The following is a 23,503-nucleotide window of genomic DNA, read 5'->3' on the forward strand; positions in this document are numbered from 1 at the left end:
ACAATAAAAACAATACAGTGACCCACAATAAACATCATTCTATTTATTAAATACATTACCCACCCCCTGTGCACCCCCATAAATACATGATTTATTCTTTTACATACAGGGTTCATAACGCAGCCCCACGTGAGTCCCCGGTGGGCTGGCGGGGCACCTGGACAGACCTACAGGGTACCAGCATCCCTTTTTACACAGGTTCTGGAGGCCTGCTGGTAGGTCCCGCCAGCACCATGGCCCACAGGTGGTCTCCTTGGGTCACCGTGGGCCACAATTGGGTCCCCACGGTAGGCCCGCGGATGTCTGGGAGCCCCGGGTCAGACCCACAGGTGTCTGCGGGGCCTCGGGCTGTTCCCACGGGTGTCTGGGGAACTCACGAGTGCTCACTATGGGTCCGCGGTGCTCCCACAGAAGTGGGACCACACATCATCATCCCCGCACCTTCGGGTCGGCGGTGCCCCCACAGAAGTGGGACCACACATCTTCATCCCCGCAGACTACGGGTCGGCGGTGCCCCCACAGATGTGAGACCACCGCTTCATCCCCGCATGTGTCACCCGTGGAACCACCAGCCTGATACCCGTGAGATACCCGAGGAGACCCGCAGGTGGTCTCCAGAGGTCCCACGCAGAACCACGGAACCAACCCTGAATGTAAAACAAATAAACCTGGCCTATACATTCAATACATACACCTCCCTCCCCCCAACACCTACAGTACAATAATGTGCAAAATAACTATTATCCAGATATGGATAATAGATTAATTGCCCATTATTAAAAACATTAACTAGCATATTAAAATAAATAAAGTACTACTGACCTCATCAATACGAAGTGTCCGTCGCCAGCAACATCCTTGTCTTGCCCACAAAATACATAGCAAATACAAAGCCAATACATTGCAATTACATTCAGATATCAATTAACCCCTTAAACACCTTATCAGATAATAACCGCAAAGGTGATTAAGGGGTTAAGCCACACTGGACCGATACCCACCCTTCACCCATGAATTTGTACACTGGCTTCATCATGCAACTATATATACAGTATATATATATATATATATATATATATATATATATATATATATATATATATATATATATACAAATAGATATATATATATATATATATATATATATATATATATATATATATATATATATATATATATATATATATATATATATATATATACAGATATATATATATATATATATATATATATATATATATATATATATATACAGTATATATACACACACTTCTCCATACAGACACACTACAATAAAATCAATTTCCTTTAATAATCCTAACTGATCTCACAATCTAAGTCATCAAATGCCAATGAAACACCTCACATTCCAATCAATACATTACAACCAATCAAGTAAACAAAAATCAATTAGCAATCATTATTTACATCCCTAAACAATTGACACTCCATCCTGAACAATGAAACAATTAACTAATTCACGCCTGGAGCAGAACAATTTAGCATGTGAAAAAATATAAGTACCAACCAAAATACAACCTTTAAAACCAAGGCTATCCCTGACCTCCCTCAAACACACAATACAATACCAAGGATTACATCTATCTAATTTTAAAATACTTTAAACTCACAATAATGCATAGCAGCATAGACAAATTAATTTAAAACACATCAAATCAAGCTTTTAAAACAACATCATTTCTTACCCTGTATGTATATATCTCTCTAGACATATATACATACATACAGTGGCAAGAAATGATATACCACAAAAAAAAATACACATGTTAAAAAAGCTTTTAAAAAAATTAACAAGTTAAATAAAATACATTTCTTTAGTTCACTTACCATTACTTGGCCCCACCGACTCCCATTGCGCAGCTTACTCACGAACCAATCCACCAGGCACAGGAACCCATAGAATAATAAACCATAAAAAAATAAACATTAAACTAAAAATCCAAATCAATCCACGGGTCTTCTAATTGTAATCCATCTTCATCTGTATTCTTCTTTCTTCTATCTTCTTCCGGGCGGGGTCTTCTTCCCGCCTTCGGCCACGCCCTTGTCTTCTTTCTTCTCCGGAGGTCCTTCCTCCGCGGCGTCTGGCTTCAAAATGAGACGACATAGGCTTTTAAAGGCCTATGACGTCACATTTTCGTCATATGGTTCCCACGGTCCTGATTAGGCCGTGAAAACCATGTGTTTTGGCCGATAAAAATAAAAATGATGACGTCACTTAAAGGCAATGAAAGCACAGAAAATCAGAATGGATTTGCTTCAATTGCCTTTAAGATGACGTCATTAAAAGACACATGGCCGTGCACACATGGTACGGTAGCCAATCAGAGCGTGTGAACTGCACCCCTACTCTGATTGGCTCTAGTATACCATGTGACAGAGGCTTGGGGGAGAAAGGATGTGACGTCAATGAAAACCTGTCACATGGTACGGTAGCCAATCAGAGCATGGGAACTCCATCCCATCTCTGATTGGCTCTAGTAGACCATGTGACAGAGGCTTGGGGGAGAAAGGATATGACGTCAATGAAAACCTGTCACATGGTACGGTAACCAATCAGAGTAGGGATGGAGTACCGCGTATGACGCATGCGCGGTCTACACACTCCGTGGGTATGCCATATGGACACAGTGTGAATATTTTTTGAGTTACTGAGGGAAGCTAAACTGTTGATATAACACTGCCCTCTCTACAAAGTTATTTTTGGAGCACCAATATCTATATGTCTATGTTTATGTGACAGGTTTACTACATTATCAGGGTCACTTAACACCACCTCGATTTAGAGGCAATATTTGAACCTATTCAATACATTTTTCATGATCTTGGAGAATCAGTCTCTGTCTCAGTACACTGATTTTTTGACAAACTGTCCCATTCAAACACAGTTCAAGGTGTATTTTATCCCTGTGCTTGGACACAGATGTCCAAACATAAATTACCTTGAACACATATTCTATCATCTAATCAACACTCCTAGTGGGGACCAAGGGGAATTATCATTAGTGATCGTAAAGTGCACAATATCACATTATCTGATCACATATACTTACCTCTACCACGGAGCATGTGATTTGAAGGACTATAGGTATCCTATGTAGCTACGATACTACATTGACCAGAGCCCAAGAGCTCAGCGAGACGCTTGGTGGAGTAATATAGACGTCACTGTCTATCTTTTATTTTAGTGTATGGTACTGCACTATATACTGTTTTAATTACACATTTACACAGTTATTTAATAAAGTTTAAACTATTTACTACATCCACCCCTGACCGTCTATACTATAAAGGTCTGCGGTGCGCCTGCAAGGGGATTCTTCAGTGTACCTTCCTTGGTACACATCCTTATCTAAGAAATGATGTTGTTTTAAAAGCTTGATTTGATGTGTTTTAAATTAATTTGTCTATGCTGCTATGCATTATTGTGAGTTTAAAGTATTTTAAAATTAGATAGATGTAATCCTTGGTATTGTATTGTGTGTTTGAGGGAGGTCAGGGATAGCCTTGGTTTTAAAGGTTGTATTCTGGTTGGTACTTATATTTTTTCACAGGCTAAATTGTTCTGCTCCAGGCGGGAATTAGTTAATTGTTTCATTGTTCAGGATGGAGTGTCAATTGTTTAGGGATGTAAATAATGATTGCTAATTGATTTTTGTTTACTTGATTGGTTGTAATGTATTGATTGGAATGTGAGGTGTTTCATTGGCATTTGATGAATTAGATTGTGAGATCAGTTAGGATTATTAAAGGAAATTGATTTTATTGTAGTGTGTCTGTATGGAGAAGTGTTATTTGTAGGACAGTATGGTTTTGATAACCCTTCTACATTTATTTGTATATTGGTTCATCATGTGTGTGTATATACTGTATATATATATATATATGTATATACAGTATATATATATATATATATATATATATATATATATATATATATATATATATATATATATATATATATATATATATATATATACTGTATATACAGTTGCATGATGAAGCCACTGTACAAATTCATGGGTGAAGGGTGGGTATCGGGCTAGTGTGGCTTAACCCCTTAATCACCTTTGCGGTTATTATCTGATAAGGTGTTTAAGGGGTTAATTGATATCTGAATGTAATTGCAATGTATTGGCTTTGTATTTGCTATGTATTTTGTGGGCAAGACAAGGATGTTGCTGGCGATGGACACTTCATATTGATGAGGTCAGTAGTACTTTATTTATTTTAATATGCTAGTTAATGTTTTTAATAATGGGCAATTAATCTATTATCCATATCTGGATAATAGTTATTTTGCACATTATTGTACTGTAGGTGTTGGGGGGGAGGGTGTATGTATTGAATGTATGCCAGGTTTATTTTTTTTACATTCAGGGTTGGTTCCGTGGTTCTGCGTGGGACCTCTGGAGACCACCTGCGGGTCTCCTCGGGTATCTCACGGGTATCAGGCTGGTGGTTCCACGGGTGACACATGCGGGGATGAAGCGGTGGTCCTATACTGTGGGGGCACCGCCGACCCGTAGTCTGCGGGGATGAAGATGTGTGGTCCCACTTCTGTGGGGGCACCGCCAACCCGTAGGTGCGGGGATGGTGATGTGTGGTCCCACTTCTGTGGGGGCACCGCGGACCCGCAGGGAGGTTAAACACACACAATAGGGGGAGGGTTTTTTACATAGATTACAGTGAAGGCAGGGAAGTTTAACACACACAATAGGGGAAGGGTTTTTTACATAGATTACAGTGAAGGCAGGGAAGTTTAACACACACATTAAAAATATGTATTTAATGTATTTATTGTTTATTCTGCCTTAACCCTTCATTGCCTTAGCGGCTATACGCTATGGTAATGAAGCAGCATTTCTGTATTTTTAATAATATTGTGCAGGAGCAGGGGGTCCCCTGAGCATTCATTTCTGGCTTAGGGAACCCCCTGCTCACTGTACAATATTATTAAAAATACAGAAATGCTGCTTCGTTACCATAGCACATAGCCGCTAAGGTAAAGAACGATTCTTTATTGAAGGGTGTGTTTTATTTATACTGTAAATGTGCAGAGGGTCTCCGGAGCAGAACCGCTGTGGTTTTAGGTCCGGGGACCCCCTGCTCCCCGAGATACAGGCCCCTTTAGGGGGTGCCGATATCCCTCTGCTTGGTTTACAGGCCGCAGTCACGTGATCGGGACCTTTAAACGCAGAGGGATACCGGCACCTCATAAAGGGGGCTGTATCTCGGCGAGCAGGGGGTCCCCCGACCTGAAACCAACGCGGTTCAGCTCCGGAGACCCCCTGCACATCTACAGTATGAATAAAACACATATATAAATAAACACTTGTTCCTTACCTTAGCGGCTATGTGCTACGGTAACGTAGCAGCATTTCTGTATTTTAATAATATTGTACAGTGAGCAGGGGGTTCCCTGAGCCAGAAATTAATGCTCAGGGGACCCCCTGCTCCTGCACAATATTATTAAAAATACAGAAATGCTGCTTCATTACCATAGCGTATAGCCGCTATCTGGAGACCCCCTGCACATGTACACTATGAATAAAAATGTATTTTAAATAATTTTTAATGTGCCGATGTTTGCGCAGAGAGAGCAGCGGATCTCTCTCTGCTGCAAAAACATCTCGCCCTCGCCGGCCATAGTATCATTGATGTGCATATACAGTACTGTATGTGTACAGTACTGTATGTTAGGGGTTATAGGGGTTGTTGTTATACAGTATATATATATATACTGCATTATAATTCATGATTTTATGCCATCTGGCGGACACGCGAAGCATTGCAGCCTATTAAATCCTGAACCATTATAAATTAACACATCAGCCGCGCGTCAGCCGGGCATGACCCCTGGCTGGGAACGTGGCATGCTCCGGGTGAACAGCGTCGCATTCCAGGAACAAGCCAGGGACAAACCGGTGAATTGTTAGAATAAAGTCTGCCGCAGCAGTATTCTAAGCACGATACAAGCCTGCCCGTAGTTCCTGCTGTGAGGATGTCACCACTCGATGACGTCACTAACGTGACGTCTTACGTTCCGACGCACGTTTCACGTGTCTACCACGCTTCATCAGCGGGAGGAGGGATAAGGAAATGATGTCCCTGGTGCAGTTTTTATAGCCCCAGACGAAATAAAATGATTCAAAATCGGGTTTGTAATTGGTGGAATCTTAATCAATAGGTTAGTGTCACACCAGGAGGTAGACCGAACTTAAAGGTGTACTAGCTCTCTTGCCATGTTGGATTGGGGTATGTTATTGCGGCTATATGTCCAGTAGAGGTATATAATTTAAAATAAGGTAAGTAAGGTAAGGTAAAATAAGGTAAGTATGATAGTGGACACTGAGTGCCTTTTAAGGTTGGCAGTGTGCTCAGCACTTTTCAAAGAAATTACGTTACAAGTAATTAGTTTGGAGTTCTATACAGAATTATTTTAGCCATTTTTTTCTTTTGGTTTGGCAATAGCTGAGGCACCAATTTGAATGAATTTAGATTGTAGCAAAGTCAGGACCACAGTGACTGTTTAGTAAAACAATTAGTAAGTATTGTATGCAACTAATATATTTTTGAGTCTCTCTAGGCACATGTCAAAGTTGAAAGTGCACCTACGAGAGATGGGTTAATGGTCAAGCATTTCCTACGCAAGAACGTTCTTCATCCCAGATGAAAAGACGCTACTACTACTATTAAAAGTACTACTCATCACCACTACAGCAAATAAAGTGGCAGAGGTCTCTTTTTGGATCCACGTTACGCATATGAAACTTATCCCAGCACCACCCACAGTTGCTTCAATCTGCACCGTATCCAAAGTGGAAAAGCCTAGAGACACAGCCAAAATTCCAGGCCTCAACATATGAACTTTGAACTTTTTAATAATTTTTTTTTTCTTTACAGGTTTTGTTATTTTAATTATAAATGTATAGTCTATTAGGTTTGTGTAAATAGTGTGCACACAAAGACGATAGGGTAGGAACAGGTATATTTTGTTTAGTAATTGTTATTTTGTTTTTATTGATTTGTGTATAGCATATATGCACACCTTTTGTCACACAATGGAATCCTAGTAAACAAAGCCCATATTTTATGTATAATATAACCCAATATACTATCTATATTCAATAGGTTGCACCCCAGGGAAAATAAATGTTATATTTAACCCCTTCAGAAAAAGACAATATGAAATAAGACATTTGTAGAACCATCTATAAGAAATTGGTTACGAAGGGTGTAGAAATAAGAGTTTGCCCTAGGGAAGTTATTGACTCTGTGATAGGAGGACAGATAGAATATTACCCTGCAACTAGAACAGGTCATGTTATTTGGGGAAAATAGTCCAGTGTTTAAAGGTAGAGATGACGGATGGGATTTGTTGGGACTTGGTGGTTGGATTAGTTCTCTGGGAGCGAAGCTATTGGATGCTTTTGTGTGTGTGTCTGTCCTACTCATCACTCTCTATGTATGTGTCATATGCAGTAAACTTTGATCCAGAAGTGCGTTGCACCCCCACCGACGCTATGCCTCTTTTCGGTGATGTCAGCAGTCCCCCAGAAGAAGAGACCGAGAAGAAATCAACTGTGCCGATATAATGGCCGAAAAAGAATGACAAGGCACAATTGGACAATCTCCTGGTCCAGCAGGACTATGCAATGGTTAACTGTTCTTTAAATAGACTGTCTCTAAAGAATAAGAGGGGACTAAGAAGATTGGATATGAGGCTATGAGGAAAGTGGGAGGTCACCCAGAGGCGTGTGTCAGCCACAAGGAAAGGATCATAAGTCAGCCATTTTTTACCATAGCAGCCATTTTTCTGTTTTGCCATTCTGAATAAATGCAGTATGAAAGATGCGTGCAAGATGGATATTTGTGCAATCGCTCCCGGTAGAAATTAGCCCCACCAATTTTCACAAATTTTAGCCGCCATAATGTGCTAGTAGTTACAGAAGAGCAGTGTGAATAGTAATTTAGAAATTGGTAATAGTTTTTGTAGTAATAGTCAACCCGGTAAACAGAAAAGATATCATACCAGCCACACCGATATATATCTCTCTACAAACAAGAACTCCTGTGGCCACATATATATATATATATATTTATTTTCTTCGGACCCCCAAAACCTGCACCACTATTTCAATACGACAAAATATATCAACAATATCAAAAACAATATAGTAGTTGTTAGGTTATGGACCCACGACAAAATGAGGGAAAGAGAATTGTTATGGGACTGATATTTATCGTTTGCATATTTGTAGTATTAGTTGTTATTATTTCATGTTACAAATTAATGTGTTTATCTTTATGTAAAATGATTATGCCTTTTGGTAAGTCAATTGATCACACATATGCATCACTGGACGTTAATGCCCCCATTCACAGTTTCCCAAATATGATACATGACTCTGGACCTACTGCCACTAGAGTCCAGATACCTTTGATGGATTATGATAATATTCAAATCCAATACGAGACCCCCATATCCTAGAGGTTAATTGTCATTTAGTCATGACAAAAGGGGGGATTGAAAATGTGCATATAAGGGGGGACTCCATTTTGATTGCTGGATAACCATTTTTCTATAACTATTCTGTACTAACATTTAAGTCTCAGGAACTAACCACATGCTATATGCCATACGTAATTGTGCTGTCCAGGCAGGTCTGAGAAAATGACCTGACCTATCACCCACTTATCACTAGCTGAACTGTATTTGTTCAGACTTATTTTTTGCCCTGTAGAAACAGGAACTTCTTCCCAGCCATATTGAGCATGAGTTACACAAGAATGCATTACTCAACATACTGTCCTAAAGACTGACATTTCCTTTAACTGCCTCCAAGTTCGGTATTAAGGCCCCTTCCCAGACTATAAACTGTCTATGCTGTCTAACTGTTATTTTGCTGAGATAGACAGACTGTAAATTAAAAGAGGAAGTATGTTCTCATATGTGTGTTTTTTCTATGCTCAAGTTTGCTATATAAACTGGCTGTATACCCTTCAATAAACAGGAGAACAGTTTTTGACAAAGCTTCACTGTCTGACTCAATTACTGCTTTCCTCCGAGCTCGTCCACCATTTTGTTTTCCCAGATCATCAGCGCTATAAGAGTGGGCTAAATCCTCCGGAGGTTGAAGTCATCCCGAGTCGGGCAGCTGGTGTATTTTCACGCTAAGACGTTGGAGAATACAAGGGCATATTTTCAGACTATCTAAGATAAACTACAGCAAGGATATTTGGTATATGAGCATTTTTCTAGCCTGCCTGTCGTGTGATTGAGTATATACATTATACCATATATATTTAACTAACTACAGCTGTGACAATTGGATGTCAGGATATGTCAATATATTGAACATTCAATTGTACTTACCCTATTTGACCTGCACATATCAACCTCATGACTATAGGGATTTTTAACAATGTATCTGTGTTTTTAAATTTCTATGTAGAATTAATAAAATTTTATTATTTTTTGATATCCTCGGTGATTCGGGAGTACCAGACTTACAAGCAGTATTTCACTGCAGGACCACTGTGTCCATCATTGTAATAAGTGTGACATTTGAGTGCTAACTATAAAGGGTTCCTTTCTGATCAAACCTTTTGATGAACACTGATACTATTGTGCATCTACCCTTTACAGCACCTGTCATAGATTATAGATACAATAAAAACATATGGTGATTGCGGTCTCACTCACGTATTCAATGTGAGTTTTGGAACAGCTCTTGTTCTGTATTGTGGGACCTGCTCCCGTACTATCTAGTAAATATTTATACAAATAGGGTGTCTACACTATTATAAAGACTATTTTTTCTTTATCTCTGACAGTATGACAATTTTTTTGACTGAGGGACAAGGGATTGATCACTGGCTTAATGAGGCTTTACAAATATTTTCCACTACATATAAACCTGATGAAGAAGGAACATCAACAGATATTAACAGCTATTTTAGAGAACTGAATAGGGTATACACCTCAAGAGCAAAAATCTGGTGGGAGGTGGCGAGTTTGGAAAATTATTTAAAAACTGAACTGGTCCCTAGAGGACTTAGAGTCAAACTCCCCCCTTCACACCAGGTAACAGACATAGACTTTATTGCAAAATGGCAAAAAATTCTGCCTAACTGCTCAGCACAACTGATGCAACTCCTTGTAGATTACGAGACTAATAGATTGAATGCAGTTAAAGCCGAGATTGTCACTCTAAGAGCAGATATACCCAAATGGCAGTCAAATACTCTCTTTGTAGAATTGGAAGATAAATTGAAATCCAATATTGATAAATTCACAAAAGATCTCAAAGAGAGAAAACAGAAGAAATTTATCAGGGATGATGACGATTTTAAAGAAGGAAAAATCTTTAGGTTTAAAACTAGATTTTCGTCTAAGCAAACACACTCAAAAACACAAGATTCCACAACAGACTGGGAAACCTCAGCCAGTGATCTAGAACAAGACACAGGTGCACAAGGACGAGAAGTCCATACTACCGATATAGATATCCCCTTTCCCTTACCACAAAGGTCAGGCCCCTCTTTTTTAGAGAACACAGGCCTTTTTCCAATTCCAACAACAAGAGGAAAACAAGGAGGGGAAAGGGAAAATTATCAAAGAGATCTAAGAGACAGGGAGAGATGGGCCTATCAGGAACCATCAAGGAGGAGGAATTCCCGGGGGAAGATAAGACGACGCAGATAATCAATTTATCTAGCAAAGTCCTCAATCCAAACCATATTGACGTCTTGTCAAATGGTTTATCCTTCTGTCCAACTAGCCAAATGGATTTATTCGACTGCATAAAAGATCTTAATCTATTCTGTCGCAAGCTATCACTGCACAAATTTTTCAAAAAACGGAAACAGTGTCAAATAGCTAATACCCCCCTAGAGTTCCTAAATACTCAAGACCTTAACAATTTAGAAAATCTAGAAGGACTTGATGAAGAAAGTTCTAGACCTCCAGGTGAGGGCCCCTTCACAGATCTCAAATTAAAATCAAAATTCACACCACCTGTAGATTGTTGCCCCAATGTCACTGTTTTTAATCAACTTGTTACTAAAGATTTGATTAAACTCAAAAGCACTAAAAGACCACAGAATCTAACCTATCAAGAAAGAACAGCTCTCAGAGACCTAGAAACAGATAAGACTATTGTAGTGAAACCTTCTGACAAGGGGGGTAATATTGTTATTCTTAATGAGGAAGATTATATACAAGAATCTAAACGTCTCCTCTCGGACAAACATTGTTACTCTGTCCTACGCACAGATCCTACTCAGACTTATCTGAACGAACTAAAAGTGATATTAGATCTAGGTCTAGAAGAGAAACTTATTGCTAAAAAGGAATATGACTTCATGATGATCAAGACTCCTAGAATTGCCACCTTCTACCATTTGCCTAAGATTCATAAAGAAAAGAGACCTCCACCTGGAAGACCCATAGTCTCAGGTATTGGCAATGTCACCGCTAATACAAGTGTTTATTTAGATAGAATCTTAAGACCATTTGTAGAAATTTTACCATCATATGTAAAAGATACAACAGATGTGTTACGCAAACTAGAATGATTCTATCTCAACTCTGACTCTATCTTAGTAGGCCTCGACGTAGAGGGGTTATATTCTAGCATCCCCCATAAATTTGGTATGGATGCTGTTGCCCATTTCCTGAGAGCAAGAAATACAGACTGTACAGCGCACAACAATCTCATCCTCAAATTGTTGGACTATGTACTGACCCACAACTTCTTTGTTTTTCACAATACCCTGTATCACCAAATACAGGGTACAGCTATGGGGACCACATGTGCTCCCACCTATGCTAATTTATACCTAGGCTGTTGGGAGGAAACAGTGGTCTTCATAGAAGAGAACGAATTCTACACTGAACATATAGAGTTGTGGGTCAGATACATAGATGACATTTTCATGATTTGGAAGGGCTCAGAGACACTACTGCATGCCTTTATTGATAGTCTGAACAATAACAACTTCAATCTGAAACTGACAAGTCAATGTGATAAAAACAAAATTGAATTTTTGGATATCACCATAACTAGGACTGACAGTGGTACTGTTGAGACGAACATTTTCAGTAAGCCAACCTCGACCAACAGTCTATTAAAAGCCAACAGCCATCACCCCAAACATGTGACTGACAATATCCCTATAGGACAATTTTTGAGATTGCGACGAAACTGCTCCTCTACGAAAGAATTCAACAGACAAGCAGGAGATATGTCCAGTAGATTTCAACAAAGAGGGTACAGCAATAAACTAATCAAACAAGCATACTATAGGGCATTAACATCACCAAGAGATGAACTTTTGGCACCTAAAAAAAACCCTACCTCAAGAGGAAGTTATTAGATTTATATCAACATATAATAGTCATTCACAAATTACTAAAAACATCCTCTACAAACACTGGCATATCCTGCTGGGAGACTCTGATCTATGTAAAGTTCTCAGAGATAAACCTACAACAGGATACAGACGCAATACAAACATTAAAGACAGGTTAGTTCACAGCCATCTTGAAAAGAATCAGACTAAGACCTGGCTAGGTACTAAACCGTGTGGTTCCTTCCCATGTGCCAAATGTAAGGCCTGTCCCTTCATGACCACTACCAAACAATTCATGAACTCAGAGAAGGATGTAAAGTATATGATAAAAGACTTTATCAATTGCCTCACCTGCGGAACTATTTATCTTATGATTTGTGATTGCGGCATTATGTATGTGGGTAAAACCCACAGACCTCTAAAGACGAGGATTTTAGAACATATTGGTAGTGTTAGGAATGCCACAGATACCACAGTTGCGAGGCATGTCATCGAACAACATAAAGGTGACACTAAAGTAATGCACTTCTGTGGTATTGAGCATATACCTAGAGATCAAAGAGGTGGTAACTGGGACCAACGACTTTTACAACAGGAGAGTCGATGGATATTCCAGCTGCAAACTATGGCACCACTGGGATTAAACGAAGGGTTTATTTTTTCCCCGTTTATTTAATGCTGCCAAGTATGTATAAGACTATATTATGTATGGATATTGAATATGGTTCTCATTTAATCATTTCTACACAGTATATTACATATAACACATCACTAGTTACAAGCTAAATTTGACCTGCATTGACCATTAGTGGGCAGGCCATTTTACCTTAATAACACTCCTACATTAATATACTGTACTATATATATTTTTTACTGCATAATGTGAATTACTGATCAGGTTGATGAAAAGGTTTCCACATAAATGAATTTCTCCAATTTACTAACTCACAATACTCTCTAATTTATGGTTGTGGATTTGATTTTATTTTCATTCATTTCTACAGAGTATATTACACATAACACACTATTAATTTAATGTTCACGTTAATTAGACCTGCATTGACCATTAGGGGCAGGTTCTATATGTTTTAGGCACAGTCCTACATCACTAAACTATTCTATATTTAATAATTTTCAAGGATGTTACTTATTTGTTTATTTATATTTAACACTAATATCACAACATATTAATTATATATAGAGGTTGTGGAATTGATTTGATTTTCATTCACTTCTACACAGTACATTACACATAATACACTATAGATTTAATGCTCACGTTAACTAGACCTGCATTGACCATTAGGGGCAGGTTCTCTATATATATTTTAAGCACAGTCCTACATCACTTTATTATACTATATAAATAATATTTCTCATGGATGTTAAGTATTTATTTACATCTAACACTGTAATATTATTAATTATATTCAACACATAACACAATTATAGATAGAGGATCACTTAGTTAGTGTTGACAAGATTATGATGGTTATATCTAAACCCTAATTGCAATAATCTCCACTTATCACCTTTACATATCGCCCAATACTGCTAATTCTGTATTTATTCCATCGGCAGTGGGATGTTATTAAACATCTTTTACACCAATAATACTTACTTTGACATATGTCTGATGTGAATAAGCCTAACAACGACAGGACACCAATGAATGGAAACAAGACAGATTTGATCTTTTTATTCCTGTTCATTACCATAATTAATATCTTAACAATAACCATATGAGATGACAAAACACATCCACTATCATACTTACCTTATTTTAAATTATATACCTCTACTGGACATATAGCCGCAATAACATACTCCAATCTGACATGGCAAGAGAGCTAGTACACCTTTAAGTTCGGTCTACCTCCTGGTGTGACACGAACCTATTGATTCAGATTCCACCAATTACAAACTCGGTTTTGAATCATTTTATTTCGTCTGGGGCTATAAAAACTGCACCGGGGACATAATTTCCTTATCCCTCCTCCCCCTGATGAAGCGTAGTAGACACGTGAAACGTGCGTCGGGACGTAAGACGTCACGTTAGTGACGTCATCGAGTGGCGACATCCTCACAGCAGGAACTACGGGCAGGCTTGTATCGTGCCGAGAATATACACATTCACCATTTTAACTCACTTGTACCACAAGATAGTGCAGATCAGTGGCTACAACCATGATAGTTTATGTTATATCCTAATATCTAACATAGCTCTAGATACATTCTATGGTACAAGTGACCGCTGTGTTTTTCCTACTTTGGATACCGGGCTATTTATGCGAGATCTATATCAAAGTGGTTTAACTACGATATACTAGGTTATACTATACAAGTGGCAGTGACCAATAGGTTACAATTTAGGTATACATGTACCGCTGTATATAGATGTGTTTTACTGTGATGCACTATACTGTAATATCTAGACCTCTGATTGGACAACAATAAATATATACGGCGAATGTGGTTTAAAGGCATTTACTCCTTTTTGTCTCATGTGATATATAGAGACTAACACATCTAATGAACAAATTTAGAGTTGCCCATTAAGGAATCTCATACCTACTGTATATCACTACCGAGCTCTTAGACTATCTAAGATACACTACAGCAAGGATATTTGGTATATGAGCATTTTTCTAGCCTGCCTGTCGTGTGATTGAGTATATACATTATACCATATATATTTAACTAACTACAGCTGTGACAATTGGATGTCAGGATATGTCAATATATTGAACAGTCAATTGTACTTACCCTATTTGACCTGCACATATTAACCTCATGACTATAGGGATTTTTAACAATGTATCTGTGTTTTTAAATTTCTATGTAGAATTAATACAATTTTATTATTTTTTGATATCCTCGGTGATTCGGGAGTACCAGACATACAAGCAGTATTTCACTGCAGGACCACTGTGTCCATCATTATAATAAGTGTGACATTTGAGTGCTAACTATAAAGGGTTCCTTTCTAATCAAACCTTTTGATGAACACTGATACTATTGTGCATCTACCCTTTACAGCACCTGTCATAGATTATAGATACAATAAAAACATATGGTGATTGCGGTCTCACTCACGTATTCAACAACGACATTATGAAAGAATTCCTTTTGGCAGAGATATAGGGCTGGCAAGTTGCGCCCCTAGCCAAGGACTGTCGCACGGCTCACATCACGCACCCACTTGCATGTGTGCAGGGGTGCCCAGAGTCTTTGTTTCATTCGTGGACATTTTATTTAGTTTCCCCATCCCAGTAAGTGTATATTGACTATAATTGTGAAGTATTGTGTGTTTGTCTTAAAAGGAAACAAATTACAATTTATTTTACACTCCTTGTACTGCTCAGTCCAGAATCCCGGTATTAATTTATTGGTAACACCTGATCTACCGTGACAGTCGGGCCTCCGACTATCGGGACAGGCTCTACCGGTAATTGCACCAAAGAGTGTTTTTATCCATTGTGTGCCGACTCTCAAAGCCGCCCCAGGAAATTGTTGTACCCCATAATGGATTGTTTCCCCAACCCAGAAACAGAGGGACTCTTGTGGCTACCCCTGGCCTCCCCTCTGGGTAACCTACTCCGTGGGGAGAAATCAAATCCCTTCCCAGGATAGAGGTGGGACACAAAGTGGATAATTGTGTGTTTTGTGTACGTTTGAATGCTTCTATTCTGTTGACCTTGCAAATAAACATAGTTTCTTGAACTCCGTGCCTTGGGTTGGCGATCCAACAAACTAGCTGGCCTGATCAGTACCGTTACGTGACAATCACCTACCAGATGCGTTGGAGATCTCCCCCTTTGAACAAGGAACACAAATATAGCAGCAAACTGGTTTTCCTTCTGGATGTGTTTTGCGGTATCCTGGAGTACAAGGCTCAGTGCACACGGCACGAGGAACCTGTCATGAAACAAAGCCGGTATAATGTCATGTGAGAGTCACTGCCCGGCACACATTGATAGTCATGGTTAATACTGTATTCTGCTTTAACATGAATAGTTTGATGTGTATCCAGGATCTGATTCGTTTTCTGAATCAAGATGTTCTGGAGAAAATATATTTCCCTAGTCAAACTGAAGTGCGCATTTCCGATACAGTTTGGTTTTGGTCCTAAAAATAAATGTGTTTTTAGTTTGGACGCGATTTAGGTTCTACACAGTTTGTGTTTTGTTTTGGATTTGGTTTTACACAAACTCAATTTGATTGGTTTCAGTGTTGGATTTGTTTTTTTATTTGAGTTTTTACAAAATTTTAGGAACACATTTATGAAAAATCATATGAATTATAAACTAATGACAAAATCATGAAAACAGCTGAAACTGAGAAATTGCAGAGTGGAGATGAGGTGACAGGAGTGGGGCATTTTGAGACACAGAAAGGTGCAAATAAATTACAGATCCTCAAATGGAAAGACTACCTGCATCTGACCCTGAAGATTTAAGAATAGTAAGTGAGACTGGCAAATTTAAAACTGGAGATAAGACAGGTGACAGCAGGAGGCAGTTCTATACAGGACTGGGGCAGATTTGAACAGGATTCAGCTGAGCACTCCCATATTGGGAGTTTATAGCCTTATCCCACTGAAGGTACAGATGAAGGTGGGATCATCATTATGGAGCATATTCCGGTGGCTGCAGTGATCGGCTGAGCATCACAGAGTTGTTACTGGGAAAGATCAACAAACAAAAACCGTATAATAAATGAGGCAGAAGAGAAGTTCAGACAGGCTTAGGTCAGGGTAGGTGGCAGCAGGGGTGGATTGCAGGCACATACCTGCCCGGGCAATTCCTTCTATAGTGGCTCCTTCTGCAGCATCCCAGCATCATGACATTGCTGCATCATGCAATATGGTGTTATATAGTTACATAGTTACATAGTAGATGAGGTTGAAAAAGTTCAACCTATGCTAAATTTAGACAACAGATACTTTATCCTATATCTATACTTATTGATCCAGAGGAAGGCAAACACAAAACCCCAGATATCCAATGATATCTCATAAGGGGAAAAATAAATTCCTTCTTGACTACAAGAATTGGCAATCGGATTAATCCCTGGATCAACATTCTTCCCATGTATACTTATTTGGTATATCCCTGTATACCTTTCCCATCTAAAAAGATGTCCAACCTTTTTTTGAACAAATCTATTGTATCTGCCATCACAGTCTCCATGGGTAATGAATTCCACATTTTAACTGCCCTTACTATAAAGAACCATTTCCTTTGTCGCTGGTGAAATTTCCTTTCCTCCACCCTTAAGGGATGGCCCCGAGTCCTTTGTACTGCCCGTGGGATGAACAGTTAATTTGAAAGCTCCTTGTACTGTCCCCGAATATATTTGTGTAGCCAGGTCTCCCAGGAGTATCAGCACCCCCTTCACCTCTCTAGAGATCGCGGGTGCCGCCGAGTCCAATGGCGGCCCCGTCGGGCGATACGGGAGGTGAGGGCGGTCAGGTCCCGGCTCGGGGGTTGCTGGGGACATGTGCGGCCGGTTGCCAGAGCCGCACGCGCGTCACGGGAATCCCGGCACTCTCGGAGCCGGGCAGTTAGGGCGCCGCCATTGCGCGTTTGTTCGCGCATGCGCAGTGGTCGCGCGAATGTAGGGCCGGAGCGGGGAGTAGCGCGTTGCCCCCTAGTGCAGGCCGGTTGCCGGGGATGCGATCGGGCCGTCGCTAAGGCCGCGATCGCGTTGCTACGGGCCCGGCAGCTAGCAAGGAGTGCGCCATCAGTTCTTAGTGATCGCGCATGCGCAGGGACTGTCCCAGAGTTAGTGTAGAGTCGCGCGAGAGTAGGGATAGAGAGGGAGATGTTGTGGCGGCCATTAGGGGTTAGTGCAGGCATAGGGAAGGTGCGCACGCGGCCCCAATGTAAGTACAGCCTCCACGGGACTACAACTCCCATGAGGCTTAGGGCCAAGCACACCAGGTGCCTCATAGGAGCCAATAGGGCTGCAGGACTGCCAGGAGAGCAAGTGGATACATTTCGCGGGCAGAGAGCCTGCGAGTCAGTCAGAGCAAGGGGCAGACAAGGGAAGGAGGTAGGGGTACAGTAGAGAGGGACCCCTGTACTAGGCCAGCACCCCCTTGGCCCAAGATAAGTATAACTTATCCCATGATAGTGAGTGTTGCCAGGGACTGCCCTAGAGTAAGGGACCCTGTAACATACAATCGGGTTGGTGCTTGCAGCAACCAATGTAGGCTGAGAGCCTTTGCTGATAATAACATGAATACATTTTATTAAAGCAATACACATAGATAAAAACAGGGAAATAAAAATCCTAAAAAAAAGAAAAGAGATGCTTTTTAGGCCTTATTAGGTATTGATACTAATACTGTTTTCTTTTTTTTAGACTTTTTTTCCCCCTGTTTTTATCTATGTGTATTGCTTTAATAAAATATATTCATTGTCCATGCATCGTGGATCTTTGGCGGCTGTGATATATCAAGCTTTGGTCTGAAGTACTGGACAGTTTAGCTACAGGCTTATACCTTTCAGCTTTGCTGTAAGTAGGGTTTCAATTTTATCCCTACCGGATGTCATCGCTTTAATAGTGTCTCTAGCCCAACATTACTGCACCGACACACTTTATTCGAGCAAATACCCGGTATGTACCTGGCAGATACCTGGAATGCGCCGCTCCTCACCTCTGACAAGCCCCGTTGCGTTTGCCTTCCCAGCCTGGGTTCATGCCTGGCTGATGGGCGGCTGATCTGTTAAATGATAATGATTAGAATTTAATAGGCTGCAATGCTTCGCGTGTCTACCAGTTGGCATAAATTCATGAATTGTAATGCAGTATATATATATATACTGTGCAGTATTGCAGCCAGCGGGAATAAAATGCTTCAATCCCTGCTTGGAAAATACCTCAATGCACTCGGGCAGAAAACAGTCACAAACCTCAATACACCCGGGTATACCCGAATTCGTGGGACTAGCCAAGCTCGAATAAAGTGTGTCGCCAGTGTATGTGTTTGTTTTCTAATTTATATATTTTTATTCACTTGCATTAAATTTGTAACTATTTTCTTGTCAATCTTTTCAGTGATTATTTGTTTATTGTTGTTTTTAGTTGCACTATGATCTCTTTCTTTTTTCTTTCTTGTTTTTGTCTTATTTGTTTGTTTGTCCTCCCATAAGACTTCATTGAAGATCCCTTCCTGGATTTCTCTTCAGCCATATTGGACTTTATACATGGTCAGATTTTATTTATATCTATTTTTGGAGGCGCCGGTATTTTGTTTTTATTATAGTTATATAGGTTTTATTAGCTGTGCACTGTATTTCTTTCTTTTACCCCACAGATGTACCCTAGAATCAGGTAAGATTCTCGGATACATTGAAGCACAGTGCTCCGGTCAAAATCCTACCCTGGAAACGCTCTTACGACTCACCGCCAGGGTTCCCTGCTTCAGCACAGACAGGAAAAGTAAAAAGGGCATCAGGATCAAGGTATCCCCAGAATGGTACAGTGTCCCTAGCATAAGAGGGGATGCCCAGTTCATACCCAAGTCACCCTGAACCCGTTATAGGGGTTCAGGGGGTGCTCCAGCTATGTGATCAAGCTGCGTGTTTTTTATTTGTGTTTAAAGTCTAAAGTCAGATTTCTGTAGTGTGGCAGGGATGAGGCTAGAAAGAGTAGAAAGTATATAATCTTATTCCATCCCTGACACCAGAAAGGGGACTTAGACATGTTTAGCACAAGATACAGGGGAAAAGTATATTTTGTATTGTATTGTATGCCTTTATTTACAGTATATAGCACCATTAATGTACATACTGTAGCGCTTCACAGTAATAATACACGTGGTAATCATATAAATAACAAATAATATAAATAACAGGTCATGGGAATAAGTGCTTCAGACATAAACGTAACATTTAGGAAGAGGAGTCCCTGCTCCGAAGAGTTTATAATCTAATTGGTATGTAGGAGGAAAGTACAGAGACAGTAGGGAGGTCATTTTGGTAAGTGCTTCTGCAGGGGGCCAAGCTTTATGTATCATGTGTCTAATAATAGCTACGGTGCATGCTGCATTCCTCCACTAATTCCTCTGAACGCCTCTGGAGGAAATCTCATACTCTCGCAGACTTCCTTCACTGCAAATTTATGCTGTCCTGTTTCAACTCTACCCTCTCTCAGGCTAAACAAACCTACTTTTCTTCACTAATGAACACACACAAATCTAACTCACGCCGACTCTTCTCTGTCTTTGACTCGCTACTCAGACCACCCCCAGCTGCCTCTTCCTCCATTTCACCTCAGGACTTTGCTGACTATTTCAAGGAAAAGGTGGAATCCATACGCCAGAACATCCCCTCTGTTTCCTCCTCCCATCCTACACTGCTTCCTAACTCTCCCCCTGCCTTCCTTGACTCTTTTTCTGCTGTCACAGAGGAGTATGTATCACTACTGATCTCCTCTTCTCCCTCTGCCACTTGCCCTCTTGACCCCATTCCCTCCCATCTCCTAAAACATCTGGTTCCTACTATAACCCCTATGCCAACACACATATTTAACATCTCCCTCTATTCTGGTACCTTTCCATCCTCCTTCAAACATGCAACCGTTATACCATTAATCAAAAACAGCCAGTTTGACTCTACCTGTCTTTCTGTAAGGATGTGCTCACCACAAACGAGACGGGACCGCGGTGCTGAGGTGGGATAGGAAATAACGCCACCCACAGCCACGAGGGCACGTCTTGATTGAAGAGTGGTCTGGGATTCCGGATCGGGGTAGGAGAGGTACGGTAGGTAGAGAGGCCGTTAGCCAAGTCCGGGGTTAGAGAGAGGGACGTTGTCGTTTACCGTAAGCCAGGATCGGGATGCCAGAGGTGCGGAGAGTCGTGTAGCCGTATGCCGAGTTCAGGATGCCAGAGGTACAGGAAGACGTAGCGGAAGCCGGTTCGGTTCACGAGGAAGTCTGCGGAATAGAATAAGGAGGCAGAGAGAGGTGAGAACAACTGGTTCTATGCTCAGCCGACGAGTCAATGAATCTGGAGGGTATATGTAGGTATGAAGAACCAATAGCCGAGAAGCAAGGCGGGGGTGTGTGAATGGGTCAGGCTGAGACAGGGATAGGTCTAGATGAGTTCCTGGAGGAGGAGCTATAAATCCTAGAAGTATTGGTGCATTGTATTGTGGCATTGCAAAAGGGTACTGTCTCTTTAAAGGGTTGGTGCGCCCCTGTGTGGCCGCGCCTCCCGGTGGCAGCGTCTGTAGCTGCGTGCGCGGACCCACGCCCTGAACCGAGGGCAGAAGAAGAGACTGGATGTGCGCGCGCGCACATAGAAGGACCGGAGCTCGGCGCCATGGGGAATGAGTCCCTGTGAGTCGCGGGAGACCCCGACAGAGCCGCGGGTGAGTAAGGAGCACGCCGTGCACGGCGTAACTCCTGCTTCCTTACAGTACCCCCCCCTTCAGGGGCGACCTCCGGGCGTCCATGACAAGGCTTGGAGGGATTCCTATGATGGAAAGCCGGAAGAAGGCGAGGTGCGTGAAGATCCCGATGGGGAATCCATGAACGTTCCTCAGGTCCGAACCCCTTCCAGTGAACCAGGTATTGTACTCCTCCTCTGGAGATCCTGGAATCCAAGATAAACTGGACCTCGTACTCCTGTTGACCGTGAATCGTAAGAGGAAGTGGAGGAGAAGTATTCTTGGAAAAGCGAGAACTCTGAAATACTGGTTTAAGTAAGGATACATGGAAGACCGAAGGTATCTTCATCGAAGGTGGAAGGCGTAGCTGGTAAGCCACAGGATTAACCCTCCTAACTACGGTGAAGGGACCGAGGAACTTGGGAGCAAGCTTCATGGTAGGAACCTTTAGTCGGATATTCCTGGAAGAAAGCCACACCTTGTCTCCTGGAACAAACTCCGGTACTTGACGTCGAAGGCGATCTGCCTGGAGTTTCTGTCTCCCTGTAGCTACCTTTAAGTTCTCCTGAATCCTTGTCCATAAGTCTTTCAGCCGGGAGATGCGTTTGTCCACCGCTGGTACTCCTGAGGATAGGGAGGAAAAAGGTAAACGAGAAGGATGAAAGCCACAATTAATAAAAAATGGAGATTCTTGAGTGGAATCATTGCGAAGAGAGTTAAGAGCAAACTCGGCCCAAGGAAGCAAATCCACCCAATCCTGCTGCGTATCGGTTATAAAACATCGAAGATACTGTTCTAGGTTTTGGTTGGCCCTCTCCGTCTGCCCATTGGTCTGTGGGTGGTATCCTGAAGAGAATTGAAGTGAAATCCCCAATTTTCGGGAAAAGGCACGCCAAAATCTTGATACAAATTGAGATCCACGGTCCGAAACAATAGTTGCTGGCACCCCGTGAAGACGAAAAATCTCCTGAATGAAGACATCCGCAAGGCGGGAGGAATTTGGAAGACCCCTCAAAGGCACAAGATGCGTCTGTTTGGAAAAACGATCAATGACCACAAGAATCGTATCCTTTCCCTTGGAATCTGGAAGCTCCACAATGAAGTCCATAGAAATATGGTTCCAGGGACGGTCTGGAATGGGTAAAGGAAGAAGAAGGCCTGCTGGTTTGACCCGAGGTACCTTGTTGCGAGCACAAGTACCACACGATTTGACGAACTCCTCTACATCCTTAGCTCTCTCTGGCCACCAGAAGGTGCGTTGAACGAGATCGTTAGTCTTCCGTATTCCCGGATGTCCTGCAGATTTAGAAGAATGACACCATTCTAAAACCTTTTTGCGGTGTTGGACTGCCGTGTAGAGTTTTCCCTCTGGAACTTTGAGCCCTATAGGAATCTGAGATTGTTCGGATTGAATCTTGCCCATAATATCAAAGGAATTGGCGGACAGGATACATCTGGAAGGAATGATAGTCTCTAGCTGTTCTTCAGATTTGTCCTCTGCAAGGAACTGTCGAGAGAGGGCGTCCGCTTTAAGGTTCTTGGAGCCAGGAATGAAGGAGATGAGGAAATTGAATCGTGAAAAAAAATAATGCCCAGCGGGCTTGCCGAGAGTTCAAACGACGTGCCCCTTCTAGGTAGAGAAGGTTCTTATGGTCTGTAAGAATGGTTATGGGTGTCTCAGTACCCTCTAAGAAATGTCTCCACTCCTCTAAAGCCAACTT

At 41.2% G+C, this 23,503-nt stretch overlaps 1 protein-coding gene across 1 annotated transcript in view; it reads right to left on the reverse strand.

The window, feature by feature from the left end:
* The window catches only part of LOC142466674 (vomeronasal type-2 receptor 26-like), a 36,221-nt gene extending 13,016 nt beyond the window's left edge, over positions 1 to 23,205 (reverse strand). The window contains exons 1-2 of the mRNA XM_075571990.1: positions 22,963 to 23,205; positions 16,176 to 16,299 (exon numbers count right to left, since the gene is read on the reverse strand). Coding sequence (XP_075428105.1) covers positions 16,176 to 16,299; positions 22,963 to 23,205 — 367 coding nt within the window. The remainder of the gene's footprint in view (positions 1 to 16,175; positions 16,300 to 22,962) is intronic.
* Positions 23,206 to 23,503: the final 298 nt, after the last annotated feature.

This window comes from Ascaphus truei, chromosome 1, assembly GCF_040206685.1.
Source record: "Ascaphus truei isolate aAscTru1 chromosome 1, aAscTru1.hap1, whole genome shotgun sequence".
NCBI classification, from domain to species: Eukaryota; Metazoa; Chordata; class Amphibia; order Anura; family Ascaphidae; genus Ascaphus; species Ascaphus truei.